The following is a 20345-nucleotide window of genomic DNA, read 5'->3' as shown; positions in this document are numbered from 1 at the left end:
TTGTTTAAAGGAACTGGCTTCTGTAGGCTTGGTGCTGTTCAGTCTTCTGGAAAGGTATTCACTGTAAATGTGCCATCAATTTAAAACGTTCCTCAGTTCTGAAAAGCAATCTTTCTGACCTGAGCTTGATACTTCCAGTTGCAGAGCACCATCAGCTGAAACAATCCAAACAACATGGGGCTTCTGAATGCCCCAGAAGACCAAAACCACAAAATGGGGGCAATCTGAAATATTCTGCAAGTAGAAATACTAGTTTTACACACACATAAAGCTAAATTCATCCTTCTGAGAGTGTTTGTCACCAATTTCAATAAACTAGCATTAAGACAACATAATTTCTGCATTAGTACTTTGTATTCATTCCCTGAGCATTAAAAGCTATGGTACCAGGGCAGTGTCAGCAAAATCTATGTTTCCATATAATATACATTTGCATGGAACTGCCCAGTTTCCCTTTTTATTGCATTTGCAGTTTCTTAGATTGTTCTGACTGGATGAAAGCCTGCTAAAAAAGCAGCATGGAGATTATTGCAATTGCTACAAAGCTGTGGACAAGCCAGTCTGAAACATCTGCTTACTTACTCAAATTTAAAAGCTCTGAAAAAGGTGCAGCAGCATCAGTGCTGCCACACAACTCCCTCCACCACAGTTACAGTCTTTTCTTGCTGAAGTATTCATTTCCACACTGTTTTCTGTCAGCTAACAATCCACACAGAAGATCCACTTCTCTCCTTGCTTTCAGGAAAACCACAACCTGGCCCAGCCTTCCCAGCTGCATGTTTAGTGCACTGCTGTGGTTTTGTCTCATGATCTTTGTATCCAGCATCCATTGGCATCCCATGAAGTGCATACATGCACCAAAAGGCAGGTTAGCATAAGCAAGTGCCATAGGCTCTCCCCCATCACCTTGGGGAACACTTACACTTGGAAGAACTTCCACAGAACCACACTACAGAAGCTGACCAATGACATTTAAATTTTTACCATAGGGTTTTAACAAGAGGAAGTTTAAAATTAAAGGGAAAAAACTGAGAACAGGGTTGGTACTGACACTGTTGTTGGTATCACACACTCAGTACTCAACCCTGCCAACACAAACCAGCAGGTTTCAGAAGGACCCCAGCTGAGGGAGAGCTTGAAGACAAATGCTTTAACTGCTGCCATGTGGGACAAGAGTTTAATTAACATAATCAAAGCTATTATTAGGTTAATCACCAATTAGCACCACCAGTTAACTCACTTATGGCCAGTCCCAAATATCTAAAAATCAGTGCCTGAAATGAAGCACACACAGCACCCTGTGGTATCACACTGGACCAGAGTGAAACACAGCAGAAAATAATTTACTCCCCAAAAGAAGACACAAAGGAGGATGCTTTTAAGGATCTCAGCAAACAAAACAACTTTAAAAGCCTCAACTTTTATTAAAAAAAAGCAACAAGTCACACTTGGCTGAACACCAGACATGCTAAAGAGTACCTGTGCACAGCAGCACAGCTTGGGCAAGGTCAGGCACAGAACCTCCGTGCAGAAAACCCCAGCTGTGCTGTTTGAGGCAAGCTTACAGAGGCAGAGCTTAAAGACCAGCCCAGCTCATGCAGCAGGTACATACTACCCACTGGCTAAAAGTTCCACCTGTCCATCACCCCTCACCTCTTCCCAGGTGCTCCTAAGCCTGCCCTGGGCTCCAGCAGCACCATTTCTTCAGCAGATGCTCCTGCTGCCACAGCTGGGGCCAGCCCACACTGCTTCTTCCAGGGGGTGCTTCCCCACAGCCCAGGAGGGTGTGGGCTGGGCTGTGGGCACTGGCAGCTAAAGGGTGCCTGCATGTCCTAGCTTGTCCCCAGAGCAGTGACTTTCAGGTCCTACACAGGCCCATCTTTTTCCATGATTCATTCTCTTGGGTTTCATCCAGAGAAGGCAATACATATAATTTTCATGTCTATCCAGCACTTTCACTGACATTAAACTATGTATATGGCTATCTCAATAACTGCATAATTTTGTGTATCTTTCAAATCAACACTTTCCAGTATGTGACTATTAAGTGTCCTTAGATTTTTGGTATCTTTCTTGAAAGAAGACTTGGGTTTTTTCTAAGAATTCTCTACTACGAGTATTCTCTTGCTGTCAAATTTTAATATCCAGCCCTGGTGTTTTATATACCTGCTCTGAAGATCAAAATATCATTTTTTAAAAATGGATAAACACCACCCTTGCTCTCAGAAATAGCTGACCTTGATTATCTCAACTTGAAAATTGAAAGATTTCAAAAGTTACAAACATGAGTCAAATGGAAAATAGAGAGAAAATGTGTAGACAACCCTAATTATAGAAGTTGTTACATTTTGCTCTAATGCTATCATGATGACAGCAGACAGATAATAGCAGTAAAATCATAAATAGTAGGAAGGACTCAGAACATAAGGAATAACACAATGCACATCATCAGCCTGTGGAATGAACCAAGCCATCAGTTAAAAAGCTCTTTGTTTTTGGGTTGTGTTTGTTTTCCCATTCTAATGAGAAGACACGGGTTCAATCAAGCTGTATTGAACATGCTCATAAAATTGTTGAGGTTGGAAAAGACCTAAAGATCCTCAAGTCCAACTGCCACCCCTGCAGTGCCATGTTCACCATTCCCCAAGTGCCACATCCACGTATTTTAAATACCTCCAGGATGGTGACTCCACCACTCCCCTGGGCACTCTATTATTCCCATGCCTGAACACCCCTTCCATGAATAAACTTTAACTAATATCCAATCTAAACCTTCCCTGGTGCAACTTCCTCTCATCCTGTCACCTGTTAGCTGGGAGAAGAGACCCACCCCCACACGGCTACACCCTCCTTTCAGGCAGCTGTAGAGAGGGATAAGGTCTCCCCTGAGCCTCCTTTTCTCCAGGCTAAATGCTCCCAACTCCCTCAGCTGCTCCTCATCAGTCTTGTGCTCCAGACCCTCCACCATCTCTGCTGCCCTTCTGTGGACTCACTCCAGCACCTCAGGGTCTTTCTTGTAGTGAGGGGCCCAGAACTGAACACAGAATTTGAGGTGCAGCCTCATCAGTGCTGAGTATAGGGAGATGAACATTTCCCTGGTCCTGCTGGCCATCCAATTTCTGATAAATAATTGTTATCATAGCTGTTATGCTCTGGTTTGCTTATCTGAGTGTGACTTTTAAGGTCCACAGTCTGAATTACAGCAGACCCAGTGTATTCACAACAGAGAAAGAGCACAAGAGATCACACACAAGGAGCACAGTATGGTTTTGTTGTTGCCCAGATATCAGCACTAACCTTATCTGTTGATACTGGCAGACAGTGCATATCTGCAAGGTGCAGCCCCTACCTGACAGCACCAGAAATATTAGTGCCAGCATTGAAAGTGCAGTTGTTTCCACAAATAACTAGAGGGTTTAAGATGGCAGGATTAGCCTGTGCTGCTAGGCTTCTTTATTCCAGTTTTTAATTCCCATTTTAACTTTTAAAGTTCATGTCCATTTTCTCTATTAAACATTCTGCTTAAGTGCCATTGATATACAGGTATGTGAATCCTTAATAACTTGAAAAATCATATACTCTTATGTCTCTCTTGTCTCCTGTTGTCTAAGGTCAGAATTTTCCAGTGGGTCAGCGACACAGTTAAAATTCTTAATGCCAGGTTCATTGGTTTTTATAAGTGTGATAGTAACAAAGGTAATAAATTATAAATCTATTGAGCCTCAGGGGCATAGCAACATAAAGTCATCAGGTTTGCAGTGTACCAAGTAGGGAAAATCTGAAGCTAAACCACAAATTATCAAGCACCTCTGAAAAATACTGAAAAAAAGACGATGTGAAAGCACACAGAATAGTCTCTAATTCCTCCAACAGGCAATTTCTTCCTTGAACATATAAAACTGACAACATAATTATAAAATCTCTATGAGGAAAGTAAGTGCATTTGCAAGCAGAGATTTTGAGTTAAGTTCAGAAGAAATTCAGCCCTTTAATGAAAGTTGTTTTACCTTCCTTTACTGCAAAAGCTCTCGAAATACTGGCACTTCTCATGCGGTCAAGTCTTTGCAACACTTCCCAGAACACTTGAGGAACAGCATGGCCGAAGCCACGAGAGGAGAAATTGATGCAAAAGTAAAATCTGATCCTTGGGGTAAATAGGTTTTGTGGACTGTGTGTTATTTTCTTCAGCTGGAACATTTCTGTGCTGTCCTCCCTCTCCAAGGGTACCTGGCCATTCAGAACTGGGGCACCAAGGAGCACCTTGCTTCCCCTACCCTCCCTGGGCTCAGCAGAGACTGGGGGAAATCTGCTGTTCCTCAGCTGTAACTACAGTAAATGCTCTTTTTTCACTTTAGATGAATCTACAGCCTGTTGAACCGAGAGAAGCAAGAAATCCTGTGGCATTTAAAATGCCCAACAACCAATCCGGTGGCATTTAAAATGCCCAAGAAACCATAGCAAGAAATCCTGTGGCATTTAAAATGCCCCAACCAATTAAAGAGCAGGTTGTTTGGGAAAGCAGCCCTGCTTTACAGGAGTGCCCTGGTTCACCAGGCAGCTGGCAACTGATGGTAAAGCCCTCCAAAACTGCTAGAACAGAAGTACTGCTGTGTAGCTACTGAAGGACAAACTTTGCCATTAGCAACCAGCAGGAAATTTGGCTGTGTGGCCTCGGGCACACGTTACTGTGTATCAACCATTTTGTGCATCGCTGCATAGAAAATGGTACAAAACCAGATACTCCTCTCTTAAATGCATAAAGCAGTATTCTCTGTCAGGTTAAGGCAGCAACTGAAGGAGGAAAAAGCAGCACTAGCAGCACACACACATGCACAAACACAGCAGTCTCAGATTTAAGTTCTTTCCTTTCTTCAACCCATATTGCCTTCTTCTGGGAAGCAGGTTGTTTCACTGCCCATTTACCCAAAATGAATCAAACTCTTCAGCCATCTCCAGTGCTACCTAAAGTGGGGGCCTACAGATCCTGCCCCCAGCCCCTGACAATAACCAACATCAAGAGCTTACAGGAAATATTTCTCATTCACATGTAGTTGCTTTCCCAGAATTCTTCCCCACTGCTCTCTCCCCTTCTGACACTGTCTCATATTAAAACTCTGGAGAGTGAGTGGAGCCATGATGTTGCTTACAGAACAGTTGTAGGAAGGAAAACATGAAACTACTGCCACAAGGGTGGGATTTGTGTCATCAACACTGATTCAAGATTCTGTTTGTGCAGAGTGTGCAAGGCTGGAGAGTTAGTTCTGTTGCAGACCAGTTCTACCACAGCTAGGCCCCCAAAGCAAGAGGAGACAAGCTTCACAGCAGCTTGTTGTCCTTCCCAACTGAAGGCAAACTGCTTGAGAAAAGTGGCTGCCCTCACCTTCCTCAGTTTTTGCATGTCTTACCTACCCCAGCATTTCACTGCTGAACTGCCCATTTCATTGTGCTTTGGACCCTTGCAGCTGTACCAGAACTCCATGTACTGAGCCATTCATACCTTTTTGGATATAGCTGCCTGCTGTATCATATTTTCCATTTCAACCCAAACTGGCAATGACTCAGAGCATTTTCTTCTGTGTGGCTGCCCAGTGATACAACACAATGGTCCCATAAAACAGTAGTCTTCCCTCCAGTCTTCTGTATTATTGAAGGCTGAGTATGAATAAAAGATAACTGCATTCTGGACCTGAACTGCACCCTCATGAAAGGAGATATCTTCAATGTTGGCATAATCACAATCTGAATATCATGTACTTTGTACAGTACAATATCAAACCTGATAAAATCAGCACAGTCAACTGGCCATACTTACCTCACGCCCAGCATGCATTTTTCCTCACGTAAATAACTCTCTCAAACTCCCTCTTAAAGTCTTTGCTTTAAGGCATCATCACACTTCAACCCACACTCTTTCAGCCACGAGGGCCAAAGAAGAGAAATACTGCCCATATTTTGGACTACAGGTCTATAACCAGCATGAGGAAACAACCATCTTAAACATGTACCATGTTAGTTTCTGGTATTTTTGGAAAGCAGTCAAATAGAAGTTTAGGAGTTTGTAAAGGAAAAGGAGAAACCTTAGTGTCAACTTCAAGTTCTATTTCTCTCTCTCAACACTTGCTCTTCCTTTTGCTCGCCCACACACACCTCACCATAACAGCAAAGGAAGCAAGGGAATCTCAGCAACCTACATTCTTCCACCTCACACCTGTCAGTGCACTTAGGAACTGACCAGCAGAAGCCCAAAAAAGCAGGCAGTCAGCTCTACTGGCCTGAAAGGACCTTCTGATGCCATCCCTGGAAAACAGGAGCATCCAGCTACTTGGCAACTTCCAGTCATTCCCCAGAAGGTGCCTGGCAGTGTCATACAGATCTCTGCTCACAGCTACTGCTGTTCTCATACTTCTACACACACATGGAGAAGTTTTGATTTGACTCTTGCAGTTTTCACAACAAGTGGGCTGTCTTCTCTTATATCAGTGAGAGGAAAAAAAAAATCTGACTCATCTGCCTCTCCCCTTTTCCTTTTTTCCCAGAAAGCTGCTCTCTTGGTCAGATGGCACATTGCAGTGCCAAGGCAGCATCCACAGGTGACTCTCTGTTCGCAGGTGCCTCTTGGAAACACCTACACCAAAGCATGCAGCATGGGGAACAAACAGCAGGACCTGGAACATGAGGCAGGTTCCTCCCTACCTCCCTGCACAGACTCTAAACACCTAACAATGGCAAAGAAGGGAAAATAGGTCATGGAAGGTGACAGCACAGCCAACACCTCACCTCGATGTGGCCTCAGCTCCCCCGTGTCACACCACAGGGCACCAGCAATGGGATTGCAGTGCCCCTTCCAGACAGCACCTGGCACAGCCTCCAGTCACTTCAGTTCACCAGATACACGAAGGTTCAGAGCACTATTAGACATTGTGTTCACTGCATGAGTGGCTCAGAACAGCTTTATGGGCCAGGGTGGCACATTAATAGGTCATCTTCTCCTTTCCAATGCCCACAGTCTGTGCAGCACTTACACAACACCGTGGCTTGCTCCAAGTGGTTTCCCTGTTTGATAATTCCTCTATGATTTTGACAGGACGTTGCTAAATTCATATGGAACAAGGCTCCTTTCCAGAAAAATGCCCATTTTCCCCCTCACACATTCTGTAGCTGTCATCTCATTACTAACCTGCAGTCAACTCATTTGCAAGGAGTGTGAGAAAGACAGTTCCTAAAATCTTTAGTTCTGGCATACTTAGTTCCTGATAAAATTGATTTTGTAAGTTTCTAGGTCATGAAAAGAAAGGTTTTTATGAAGAAAAAATAAGTAGAATCAAAAATATTCAAAACAGAAGTGAATCAGGCAATGAAAACTTATTTGCACTGTTGCAATACAGGAAATGACCTTCTTTTCCCCTCTCCTCCTTCCCTCTGGATTTAAATGCAGGAAACTCAACAAGAATTTTTAAGTCCAGCAAATGGTTAGGGAATGAGAAGCTCAAGGAATTACAATTTATAACAACTTCCTTCTCAAAAATCAAAGGGGCAGAACAAGTCAAATTGAGTATCTTTTCTGGTTCCTTGTTTCTTATTAAATTTTCTCTATGAGGAAAAAAAGAATAAAGCCAGGATGCTGCTGCTAGTGTGGGATGGCAAAGCTCAGAGTGGTGACAGGCCCAGAAATGAAGGTTTATAGAGAGAAGTGAGAGGAAAATGGTGGTCCATTTTAGGAAAGAGAAGTGGAAATAGGCCACATGAGATTTAGGGTGCAGTTCTGTGAACTATTCTCAGTGGATAGTGGGTTATTTCCAAGACCAGATCAGTGCCAGATCTGTGTGTTTGATGCAAAAGGACCTGTCCAGGACCACACACACAAAGTGCCACAGCAGTGGCATCTCCATCCCTTAGGAGATGAAATTGCACTCCTTTGCCTTCTGAATATGAAAGAGGGGAAAGGTTTTGGAAAGGAACATTAGGATGGGGTTGGTTCAAAATTGGAGCAAGTGTGCTACTTCATATTTTGCAAAACTTGAAAGTACAAACTGTCAGTAATTCATACAACTGTAATAAATAAGCTCACAGTTTTCAGAATTCACTTGATGAAGTTTCTAGAAGCTCTGAGACTATTTAAGATCTTTGTGGACCAGGATGACCCAAAAGCTCCAACATTATTTTTCATGCTTTCCTAGTAAATCTTAATTTATCAGAAAATAATTTGCAAAACAAATTCTTCATTCAAGTTCAAAGACAGAAATTAATTATCTTAAGTCAAATTCTGTCTCCTTCCATTTGGCCTTGTTACACTTAGAATATATTATCAATCTCCAGTTCCCTCTCATTTTGTAGTGAAAATCCTGTAGGATCCTTCAAAAACAATGAAGAAGTACCAAACCACAGCCCTGAATCATCCCTCTCACCTGCACCCATCAACCAACACATATTTGATTTTGGGATGGGGGCAGGGGAAGGCAAGGTTTGCCTATCATCTCACCAGAAAATTGAATTCCACAACACTTGGTACAGTTGCTGGTTTGATTTTAAAGAAGGAAAAAAGCATTCCTAATCATGTTGAGGTGAGTCAGAAAAGTCAGGCCTTTATACCTCAACTGTTTCATTCTTTACTCTAAGACACTTGAGATTTTAGAACCTACTGGCTGCCAAATTCCTTGGTTAGAAGAATAAATTTTCTACTTTTCTTCCAGGCAAAAGGACCTATTAATATGTTACTTGTCTCCCTCCACATTTTTCACACCAGTAGCAGCAAGAGTTGCTGCACAGTGGATAAAAGATACTGATATTTTTACATATATTCCATATTCTCTCAGTAGATCAGAATTTCTTCCAAGAGGCTGCTGCTTATGATAGGATATGGCTTCAGATAATAACTCAAGTTCAGATCTAGTGTATTTCAGAGCTTTCAACTCTGAGAAATAGACTGAATATGACCCACAGCAGCTTCTTCCTCCTCTAAAACATTCCCTATCACTTTTATAAACAGCCAAATCTTCCTTTAAAATATAAAAGCAGCCAAATGCACTAAAACTAACTGATCTGGTAAGCACAAGTAAGCTTTATTCATTCTTAAGATGTCATGAGATCACTTATCCCAGTGGTTAAGGTCATAGCATCAACTATGAACCACTCACACATTCCAGCCAGGCAAGCTATTTCCACTCCAACACTTTGTAACCTACAGCAGGCCTGTTTGGCTCCAGCAGAATGTAGATATTAAAATAACTATACAACAATGTAAATATTAAAATAACAATACAATTTTTTGAAGCTGATGCAGAAGTGAAAAGCGCTTAGAAGATGCTTCAGAACTTCCATCATATTCCACACATTAGATGACAAATGGCACAAGGTGTCACATGGGTGGATGTGCTATTTTACTGGTTTTCCCCCATGCCAATCTAATTGGGTTTTTCTCAGCCAGAAATGGACTTGTGTAAAACCAAATCCGTGCCCAGCGTTGCCATCCTCCAGCACTACAGTTGGCTGCTTAAGGAAAGGCCTCCCAGGAATGCAGGGACAATGAAAAATCTGTGCTTTTTGTATGTTGCATATGTTTAGCCAATTGCACAAGTGGGAATCCATAATATAGTTCTGACAGACCTACCATGCTCTTCTAGATTGCACTTGTGTAATTCAGCAATTGAAGAATAAATTTGTATACTGAACCCCAAGGTTTGGTGTCCTGCACAGCAAAGCACTGTGTCTCTTGCAAATTCTTTGTTTTATTGAAGGGAACAAAATATTCATCTTGCAAATTATCCCCCGGTTCCTGCCTGAAATATTCTTTTTTTTATATTCCTCTGCTCTCTCAGTCCATGTTCTGGATGCATCACACCTTTCTCTCACAAATTAACTTGTGTTAATCATGTTCCTTTAGATTTTAAAACAAGTTGGTTGCACACTCTGATTGAAGTTTGATAAAGCCAGCATATATCAGTGTTTTAAATCTACTTATAGGAAGTAATGTTAGAAATGTCTAAAGAAAGCAAAATGCTGCACATGATATAAAGACATCAGGTGAAAAATAGAAGATATCCACAGCTGGAACACCTAGTTATTTTCCCTATCCTTCTCCTTCCTATTAAAGAATTAAAAGACAAAATTTAGAAATGCTGTGTAAAAGAAAGAGAAAAGTCAATTATCTATAACATTACTGTAGTGTGAGCTCTCCTCAAATTCTGGAAAAACCAAACTATTAACACTTCACAGCTTTCATCTTCTCTCCTGTCAAACAGAACTATTTTTTCTCCATTTGCATTTACAATTCTTTCAAAAGTTGTCCAATATCTTGGGGAGCAATGTTAAGCTCTGCAGGAGAGAAATGGACTGTAAAAACCTTGAGAATTAGAAATTTTTTAGAAAAATCTCACTTCAGGAATTGTCCTGATTGGATTTGCAGAGTTCTGCTAGAGATATGGACTATATTCTGGGACTATTCTAGCAACTAAATTCTAGTATATTCTAAGGAAGGGTGATTCTCTAGTTCTATTAGGCTGAAGTACAGCCTGAAATTTTTAGCCATTATGGCAAGATAACATATCAAGGGACAATTCATAAAGTATAAAGGTATGTGATATGTAGCTCTGCAACATTTATGGTTTTTTTTCCCTACAGCCATAAGTACACAGGCAATTTACCCTTGTCCTTTCCAAATTATAGTTTGCCCAAAAATTACTGGCAATAATTTATTCTAGCTTTAATCTGGTCATAAATGCTTTAAACAACAAGAAAGGGAATACTGGTTACTCATTTTTGCCTTCTAAGAAATAACATCTCACAGAGAATTAATTTAAGCTTCCCCAGGCCAGGAAACAAAGTATTACCATACTAATACACTGACAGAAAATACTTTCTTACTGCTTGCTTGGAAATGAGTTGGGGTGAGGAGGGGACTAACTCCTTATGAATGGGCCACTCCTCATATGGCCATGGTCATTAGCTAAGACAGATTTATTACAGCATCAGCACTTGTGTTGTGAACCTGAAAAACAACTTTTGAGTCCGTCTTTGCCTGGAGACAATTGTAGAGAGCATTCTGAGCAGACACTGGATAGAAACAAGCTGCACAACCCTGCATACGTGCCTGATAGCAGAGACATGCTGCCCTTGGGCAAACAATATAAAGAAGCTTTGCCAAGATGTACCCCAGGAAAAGGGATGTGAAGCAGGATGTTCTAAGGATGTGAAGGGAAGATATGGAGCAGAACGTTCTGCTAACAGTTTCGCCAAGCTATGCCAAAGATATGTTAGCTCTTTTGTCTTATAGATAATACTTTGTAACTAGTTTTATGCATTCCCACTCACAAGAACCCTGTATTCCCATTTAACATACCCTCAGATTTGAAATAAATCGAGCATCGATCACCACCTCTATGAGGATCAATCTCTGACCTGGAGGGCTCCTCTCTCTATCACCCCTCTTTTTCCCCCCGTCTCTCTCTCTCTCTCCCATATACCCTTCTTTCCTTTATCAATTTTTGTAGGAATTTGCTATTTAGATAGGCGTCACCTAAAGGTTTTTTCTGATTTTAACATAAGTGTTTTATCATAGAACCAGAGAATCATTCAAATTGGAAAAGACCTTTAAGATCATTGAGTCCACCCTTAACCCAGCACTGCCAAGCCCATCACTAAACCCTGTCCCCAAGTGCCACATCTACATGTCTTCTCAGTACCTCAAGGATGGTGACTCCACCACTCCCCTGGGCACTCTATTCCCATGCCTGAACACCCTTTCCATGAAGAAATCTTTACTAATATCCAATCTAAGTCTCCCCTGATGCAACTTGAGGCTATTTCCCCTCATCCTGTCACTTGTTAGGTGGGAGAAGAGACCCACCCTCACCTGGCTACACCTTCCTTTCAGGGAGTTGAGGAGGTTGTAAGGTCTTCCCAGAGCCTCCTTTTCTCCAGGCTAAACACCCCCAGCTCCCTCAGCTGCTCCTCATCAGTCTTGTGCTCCAGACCCTCCACCAGCTCTGCTGCCCTTCTCCGGACTCACTCCAGCACCTCAGTGTATTTCTTGTACTGAGGGGCCCAGAACTGAAGACAGGGTTTGAGGTGTGGCCTCACCAGTGCCCAGTACAGAGGGGGAAATCCCTGTCCTTGCCCTGCTGGCCACACCATTTCTGGTACAAGCCAGAATGCCATTGGCCTCCTTGGCCACCTGGGCACAGGCTGGCTCATGCTCAGCCGCTGTACCAGCACCCCTGGATCTTTTTCTGCTGGACTGCTTTCCAGTCACTCTGCCCCAAGCCAGTAGAGATCCACGGGGCTGTTGTGATCCCAGGGCAGGACCTGTCACTTGACCTTCCTGAACCTCACCACTGGCCTCAGCACATCAATCCAGTCTGTACCAGTCTACTCTGTAGATCTCTCTGCAGAGCCTTCCTGGCCTCCAGCAAATCAAGACTGCCACATAACTTGGTGCCCTCTGCAAACTGGCTGAGAGTACACTTGACCCCCTCATCCAGAATATTCAGAAGGATATTAAACAAGGCTGGTCCCAATACAGAGTCCTGAGGAACTGGGTTTCAGTACAAGCAATCCTGAAAAAAACAAGCAGGTCCTGGATGTCCTTACCCAAAGAGGAGGCAGCTTTTATGAGCTAAGACTTTGGAGCTTGCTGAGTTGTGAAGCCTGTCAGCACTGATGGCATCTCTCCTCCATGTCCTGTCTGCACTGAATGTCAATGATGTGACTCTGTGCAGGCTCATCAGTGGGGCTGGAAGTGCCACCACGACACGGCACAGCCCACACTTACCAATGAGAAATACCGACACGCTCCAATGGAAACTGCATCCCTCGGGACTCAGATGTCTGAAGGACTGTTTATTAACCCAAAAAACCAAAACCAACTATCTATCCATTTTATTTCTATTTGTCACAATGACTTTGAGGTTTTGGTAGGTTTTGTTGTTGACTTTTTGTTGGGTTTTTTTTTTGTTTTGCTTGGTTTTTACTCATTCTTTACTCTGAACATGAAAAATTGAGGTATTTTCACCTTTAGAGATAACCAAACCAAATTCTGCCCTAATAGTTAAACCCTCTTCTAACATACAGAGAAATTCTACCCACTTTTCTGCCAGCCTTATCACTTTGCTGAAACTTGCACAGAAATACATCCAGAGCACTTCTGGTGGTTTGTTCTAGTGGAGAAAGCATCCAAGCAAAATAACATTCAGAAATCCTAAATAGTTGCTTAACAATTACAGCAGTAATACACCATCTCTTCAAATATCATGACTCTCATCAAATAAAAAATAATAAGGCACAGCACAGAGGAGTGAAGGAACAGAACTATAAAGACTGGCCATAGTTATTAAAAAGAAATTTTAAAAAATTAAAATCCAGTCCTTTAAATTAGGAATTAACTGGCTAGAGTAGTGTTGCTGTTGGCTAAGATAGATGAGAATGAAAATTATTGCAAAACTATCAGCCCTATAGAAAGCATAGAGCTGCCATCTGCAGCTTCAGGAGCCTGCAAGAGGTATGCGACATCTGAGGGATTTTTGTCATCTTGCCAGGGATGTGACAAATACCAGGAATTCAAGAGACAGTTTTTGCAAGCCAAGGTTTCTTTTTCCTTTCCCAGCATGTCCCAAAACCCAAAACACTGCACTGGCAATACCCATGAACATAGAGCAAGTTGCTTTGGGTTTAAAATCCCTTAGGCCTTTGTGCTGCAGCCATTAATGATACCCTCAGCAAACCTAACACTTAGCACACAGCTGGCCCTTAGTTTCAGGCCACCAGCTTCCAGCAAAAATGATTCCAACACATTCCCCCACCACCTAGAAGGGGTTCTAGGGTTAAATTTGTTTCTCTTGCCATTAGATACATGTTTAGTAGATGGCCACATCCATTTGCTTTTCAATTGATGACCTGCTTTATGAGGGGGAAATCGTGCCTTAGGAAGATCACCAAACATGATGCTGCCATGCCTCTATAACTTGTCCAGGTGTTTTGATTACAACAGTCTAGTTTTTATCAGTTGCTCACTTTTCTTGTTCACAAGAGTCACTAAACACTTCTTACTGTGCTGGAGGTCACCAAAGCACACCAATGCTCTGTGAGACTGTGAAGGAGTAGCACTGACCTGTGCATCATGATTCCTGCCACCAAATTTTTTTTAAAGCTCTCAAGGATGGTTACACTATTGTTCCTTTCAGCAATAGTGCTGTAAACAAAACTGCCTATGTTTTCACATTTACTGAAAGTTATTCTCATTTCTGGATTGTTTGGGTGTTTTTGTTTGGTTTGATTTTGGTGGGATTTTGTCTAATGAGCAAGAAACTGTTCACAGACAAAGCTGATCAAAGCTGAGACAGCTACTCCATTCTCCTGGGACCTGTGTCTACCTGAATCAGAAACAGCAGCTGAAGTGCTGCAGGACTGCATGATGCTTGGGTTGCACACCACATCATGCAGAAGAGGAGTGGCTTGGGTTTCTGGACTGTTTTGATTAATGAATTCAGTGGCTGACAATTCATCACAGTATGCAAGCATGCATGTTCATGAGTCTGACCTTTTAACTCCTACTTTTGTCTTTTTCCATGATCCCTCTCACTGTCTGCTCTTAGTGTTTCACAGGGGAATTTGTGATTTCGTTTAGCATTCAAAGATGTGCCTTTTCCTTCGTATTTTGGATGTGTCCAGCCCTGTAGTTCCAGTAAGCCCCTACCCAACAAAGGAGAATTTAGCATAAACAGGCACCAAAAACTTGGAATCTTTTAATGCAACTGAAAACATCAACAAAAGGCTCCCCAAATGATGGATTTTGCTCCATTGCTCAAAATCCAAATAGGCAAGAATCCATCAGTATTATTTTATGTCAAAAGTCAAGAATGCCAAGCATTTTTAGAACTGCTCATCCCTACTCCACCTGCATAGTGAGGGGATTGCTGACACAGTGCCCAGATACAAAAACTGCAAATGAAAGTCCTCTGATTTTTGCTAGTGCTTAGGAAAAATAAACAATACCCAACCCAACCTGACAGAATCACTGAGAAAAATATATAAAGACTGTAATTTCAAGGCATATGTCTCCACAGGGAAGAAATCAAAAATTGAAACAGCTTTTTTTCTTTTTTTTTCTCAAGTATTAAAAATGGAAAATATATGCCTTTCTGCAGACCCAGACAGTGGTTTTAAGCCAGGTTTTATGTAATGTCAGCCTCACTGAAAGATCTGTCTGTAGACATCTTCCCTAGTAATTAGCAATTTACTGGCCATCTATGGAAAGGGATAAGCAAATATGTTTTTCATTTAAAATGAAGCTGAGGAATTAACTGCTTTTACTTCGCCTAGTAACTCATCCTTCTCTCTATATATACACACACGTACACTCAATAAAGAAAGTGAGGCAAAACCATGCAGGTCAGTTCAGAGATGTGAAGATATTTTGCTTTGCAAAACTACAATTCAACATATGTTCAGGAAAAGCAGCTACACAGTAACAAGAAACACAAGCTTCCACAGAAAAGAAATCATTAAAAGCAGCCACTGGGTATTTCATCTCTATTTTAAAATAACTTGATCCTCCCAAACAGATGTGCATTATTTGAGGTCAAGAATCAAGAGCAATTTTCACCTACCCCTCCAGTGGAGCTGACGAAGTGACAAAAGATCCCTGGGGTTATGAGTGTGCCACAGCCCCCCACAAATCTAATTAGGGGCTTCACCTTCCCACATCAAAATAACCAACAGCAAGACACTTTCTCTCTGAAAACTGCAGCCACAATGAGGCCAGCAGGACAGCATGTGCATCACTGCACTGGAGAGCACAAGAACACCTCCCTGCAGAAGGAGGCCCTGAAGCAGAGACCAGGGCTGCTGACGCAAGGCCAGGCTTCCTTAAACTTTGTCCCCAGTGTAAACACAACCAACAAATCCAGCCCCACAGGCTCAATGCTCACACACAGCTTATTCAGCTCTATGATGCCTTCCCAGTGTCTGTGTACAACTAATATCATGTACCCACTCCTCCTACAAGCTACATACATTACACTTTTTACTGGGGCAACATTTGCATTCAACTCAGCCAAAATTCCCACTGCTTCAGGACAGCTTCACTAAAGTATTTCTAAATTTTTCATTAAAAGCTACCTGGATTTATTATTTACCATAATGAAAGCTTGAATAAAACAGAAAATGGAAGTGGTCCTGCCTACTTTTTTAAACAGCTATCTGGTATCACAGCAAAGTACTACTACTGGTGGTCAGTGTATCTACAGAGTCAATGCAACACAAATGAAATTCTGCCACAGGATCAGCTTTACAGAGGGAGTAAGCAGTGAGCAGAAAGGGACATACCCATGGCTGAGCAGCAGAGCAAACCAGATTTTGTCTTATGGAAGATGGAATTACAGTGTTAACTCCATCCCTCTGGGCATAAGCATACTAAAGACACATGGAAAGACACTAATAATGAACTGCTTATGCTTTCAAATATCTCTAATATTCTGAGCCTTTCTGGCACAAACACCCCATTTGGATGTCATCACAGGCCTGTACTTACTGTAGCACAAAGCCTTCCGTCAATTTGCCAGTGGAAAAGACAGCAATGCAAGTCTTAAAAACACTTGTTTACACAGCAAGTCCTCTTCAGAAACACAGGCTCAACAGACAACAATCCAAGATCAAAGAAAAAAGTATCACTACCATTCACATCTTTCTTCTTCAGAAACTATTCAAGCTACAGATCCACTAAACCAAAACAAAACTAGAAACCAAGTTGCCAGAAACAAGGACCTGAAAGCCTTGCAAAGCCACCACACACCTGGCAATGCACACACCACGACCAGCCTTTCCCAGAGGTACAAGAACTTTGCACAATCAAATCCATTGGATTAAAAATAATTCTGAGCAGGAAGGACTCACACTTCTAAAAGTAAACTCTTCCTTTTCCTCTACCTGACGCCAACATCTGCACTCCAGGGAAGCAGCTCTTGAGTGCCCCTACCAAACCATGGAGGCACAGCTCATGGAGCAAACTGAAGCCAAACCATCAATACCAATAATCAGAGGGAGGGTGCAAAGGCAGTGCTGCGACTTTGAACCGATCCAGGACCCACAGAGCTGCAGCTTCTGTGACAGCCACCAGTGGAGGGCAAGCCCCTGCCAGGCACTGCACCCTGACTTTCTGCAGGATAGCCTCACACCCAGCCCATGCAAGAAAGGTGGGGCTTGAACACATTTTCACACATGTTCACCTTCTCCATCACCATTTCTAGAAAACTAATTTTCTTTCAGAAATAAAAATAAAGTAAAAATTTCAAAGGTGATCTTGCTAATGAAATTGTGACTGTAAGCTTAGCTGGCCACAGTATTGTCTAAGCCACTAGTCTTTTGATACAGCACTTATTGCTATTCCAATGAGCAGAGGATAAAATACACAAAAAGAAAGGTTATCATTTTCTCTCTGCTCATCTAAATCAACATTATTTATGCATAAATTCAGTTTCTTTCTGCCACATTTTCATATGAAGAGCTTGGAACAGGTGCAAGTCCAAAATAACCCCATGTACATTCATGACTTTTTGAAGGTTATGCTTAATCATTATTCATAGTACTAAATAATAATACTGATTAATACTAGCTGTTCTTGTTCTAGCTAGTATCATGGTCATAACAATAAGCCAAAGATCAGGATATTTCCTGATCAAATGGGCACCTTTATCAGGAAACATGCTTGGAAGCCTGATTTGTGCTACACCACTAAATTGTCTAATGCACCTTCTCATGAGAAAACTGCAAAATTTTATCCATATTTTATATAAATTTCCCTTCTCCTACAGGGTGTTTTATTAGGATGATGGGACTCTTGGCAGATGAAAAAGCTAGAAAAACAAAATTAACAATCTTTATAGCTCAAATATCCCAATCCCTGTGTGATCAACAATGTTTGTCTTGATAGTTTTTTTCACTAACCTTCAGCAGACTTAACACTACACACATAACCTCAGTGTGTGACTTCAGTGTTGCTGTAAAAGGACACATCAGAATCAAAAGTTCACATTTCTGCAGCAGGCACTGTACTGCTAATTGAGTTTCATTATGTGTTTGGTTTTAATTTTTTGCTTAGCAAGGATTGACTTTCTCCTCCTCTGGATGCAATGTTACCATACAGAAGCTTCTATCTTTCTCCATACAACAGCAACTTTTCCCATGGACAAAGCAGATTTTTTTCCTTAATTTGGTTCAAGCTCCACCCTTATCTAGAAAACCATGACCTGGTTTAACAGTGGCCACCATATGGTTAACTCCAAGTAGCTCTCAAGGCACTTTGAATGCAGATCCTGCACTGAAATGACAACATGGCCAAAAGCTGGACAGCTTGGCAACATGTACCCATTCTAACAAGGATGTCTGAGCCAGAGGTGCCCAAGCACAGCAGCAACCCCCTTGCTTTAGGATATGTCTCTGTGCTCAGCCCACGGCAGAGTTTGTGGCTCCTAAAGAGTCCCAGTTCTCTCTCCCTCAGAAGATGATGCTCCCAGACCTCCTCCCACTTATCAAATGTATACAGCTCTCAGACATGAAAAGTTTGCCACATACTAAAATGGAGGCAAAAAGGTGCATTAATTCTTAACACTGCAGTCTTTAAGCATTTTATGGATATTACAAGAGCATATTGAGATGATACGGACAGAATATTTTTTCCAAAATGACTGAATTTTTACTAGTCACAACAAAACTCCTATTTATGATTTAAACTTAACCAGTAAGGAAGTGTGTAATGCTTATGCTGCCACCAAAAATACTTTTAGCTGCATCACATTTACAGGGTTCCAGATGTTCTTATGAAACCAGCACTGATGACATGCAGCTACTTGGTGTTGAGTACTGATGCGCAGAAGCAAACAAACTCCACAACTTTGTGAAAGTTGCAAAGCTGGTATGTTTATTGCAGCCTGGACACATGTGGGGACTGCTCCCCTCAAAAGACATGTTTACCTCAGGGAACTCCAGTTCCTTTTTCATCCCCCTCTCAAATACACGTGCATGCAATTTCACAATGGGTTCACACGTATTCATTCTACTGATTTCGTGTGACATTTGCCACTAATTCCTCTTTACCAGAAAGAATTCCTGGGTCAGTTTGCCCTCTCTGTGTCTGCTCCCCCATCTCTTGTCCTTTGGCTGAAGCAGTTTCTCCCAGCATAGGCTTTTTATAAGAACAGGCAGTCAGACTAAACAGCTCTGTTTGCAAGCTTACAGACCTAACTCAAAGATGTACATCTCAACTAAACCTAAATGGATTTCTACTCTGGAAAATTTCCACTCTCTCTCAGTACGAGAAAGACAGAATCTCTAATACTTACAGCCAATCATCATCATAGCCACGGCGAAGATCTTCTCCCCATCCGTGGTGGGAGCGATGTTCCCGAACCCCACGCTGGTCAGGCTGGTCATGGTGAAGTAGAGCGAGGAGATGTAGACGGAGTCCTTGCTGGGCCCGCCCTCCCACTTGCCGAAGCCGGAGGCGTTGAAGCGGTAGGGGGTGCCGATGGACTCCCCCAGCTGGTAGAGCCAGCTCTCGGTGCGGATGGTGTTGGTGTCCTCGTCGATGACCTCGTAGTCGCCGATGCTGTACCAGATGCAGGCCAGCCAGTGCGCGGCCAGCCCGAACACGCACACCAGCAGCACCAGCACCGCCGCCCCGTACTCGATGTAGTGGTCCAGCTTGCGGGCCACGCGGCCCAGCCGCAGCAGCCGGACCACCTTGAGGGAGCTGAACAGGCTGCTGATGCCCTGCAAGGACAAACAACGGCGCCCATTAGGATTCCGTGTGAAAGCAACAATACTTATAACTGCGGCTTCCAAAGAAACAAGGTGATCCACAAAAAACAGACAGTCACCAGATAACTGTAAAACACAAAAAACTTAGTGACCCTTTCCAGGGATGAATATATGCACCCTTGCCTTCATCCACTACCATCTTGTGCATTGCTCTCTGAACTCCATTTTCAGATTATTTGAACGGGTTTACCAACACCTTTGTAAAAACTTCAAACGACAGGCTGTCTATTCCATATCCAGCTGTGAATTCTTATGCAACGTGTCAGATGTAACGTCTCAGATATAACAGAGATTACAATATTTAGCTCAGACATATCAGAAAGATAAAAAAGGCCAAAAAATACTGGCAGTACCTGGCAATTTGTAGCTTTCCTATTTCCTACAATGCATTTCCTGTGACTTCACTTTCCTATACAAATTCATGCACTGATAATCAGTCCTCTGACATTTCTCATATGAACTACACAAAGCTTAAATATTTCAAATATCTCACTAATCCCCAAATTATATCCTTTTTATGACAGCTTTGATATCAATGC

At 42.2% G+C, this 20345-nt stretch overlaps 1 protein-coding gene across 2 annotated transcripts in view; it reads right to left on the bottom strand.

The window, feature by feature from the left end:
• KCNH1 (potassium voltage-gated channel subfamily H member 1) overlaps positions 1 to 20345 on the bottom strand; it is a 181743-nt gene that overhangs the window by 110823 nt on the left and 50575 nt on the right. For both annotated transcript variants that reach the window (XR_008483197.1, XM_054279666.1), the window contains exon 7: positions 19329 to 19758. Coding sequence is in view for 1 of the 2 variants with exons in the window: in XM_054279666.1 (XP_054135641.1) it covers positions 19329 to 19758 (430 nt within the window). In the remaining variant the exon portion in view is untranslated. The remainder of the gene's footprint in view (positions 1 to 19328; positions 19759 to 20345) is intronic.

The sequence above is a fragment of the Melozone crissalis genome, unplaced genomic scaffold, assembly GCF_028551555.1.
Source record: "Melozone crissalis strain CALT ecotype California unplaced genomic scaffold, PUWL_Pcris_2 ptg000027l_1, whole genome shotgun sequence".
In the NCBI taxonomy this organism is placed as follows: domain Eukaryota; kingdom Metazoa; phylum Chordata; class Aves; order Passeriformes; family Passerellidae; genus Melozone; species Melozone crissalis.
This window is presented reverse-complemented; position numbering and strand designations above follow the sequence as displayed.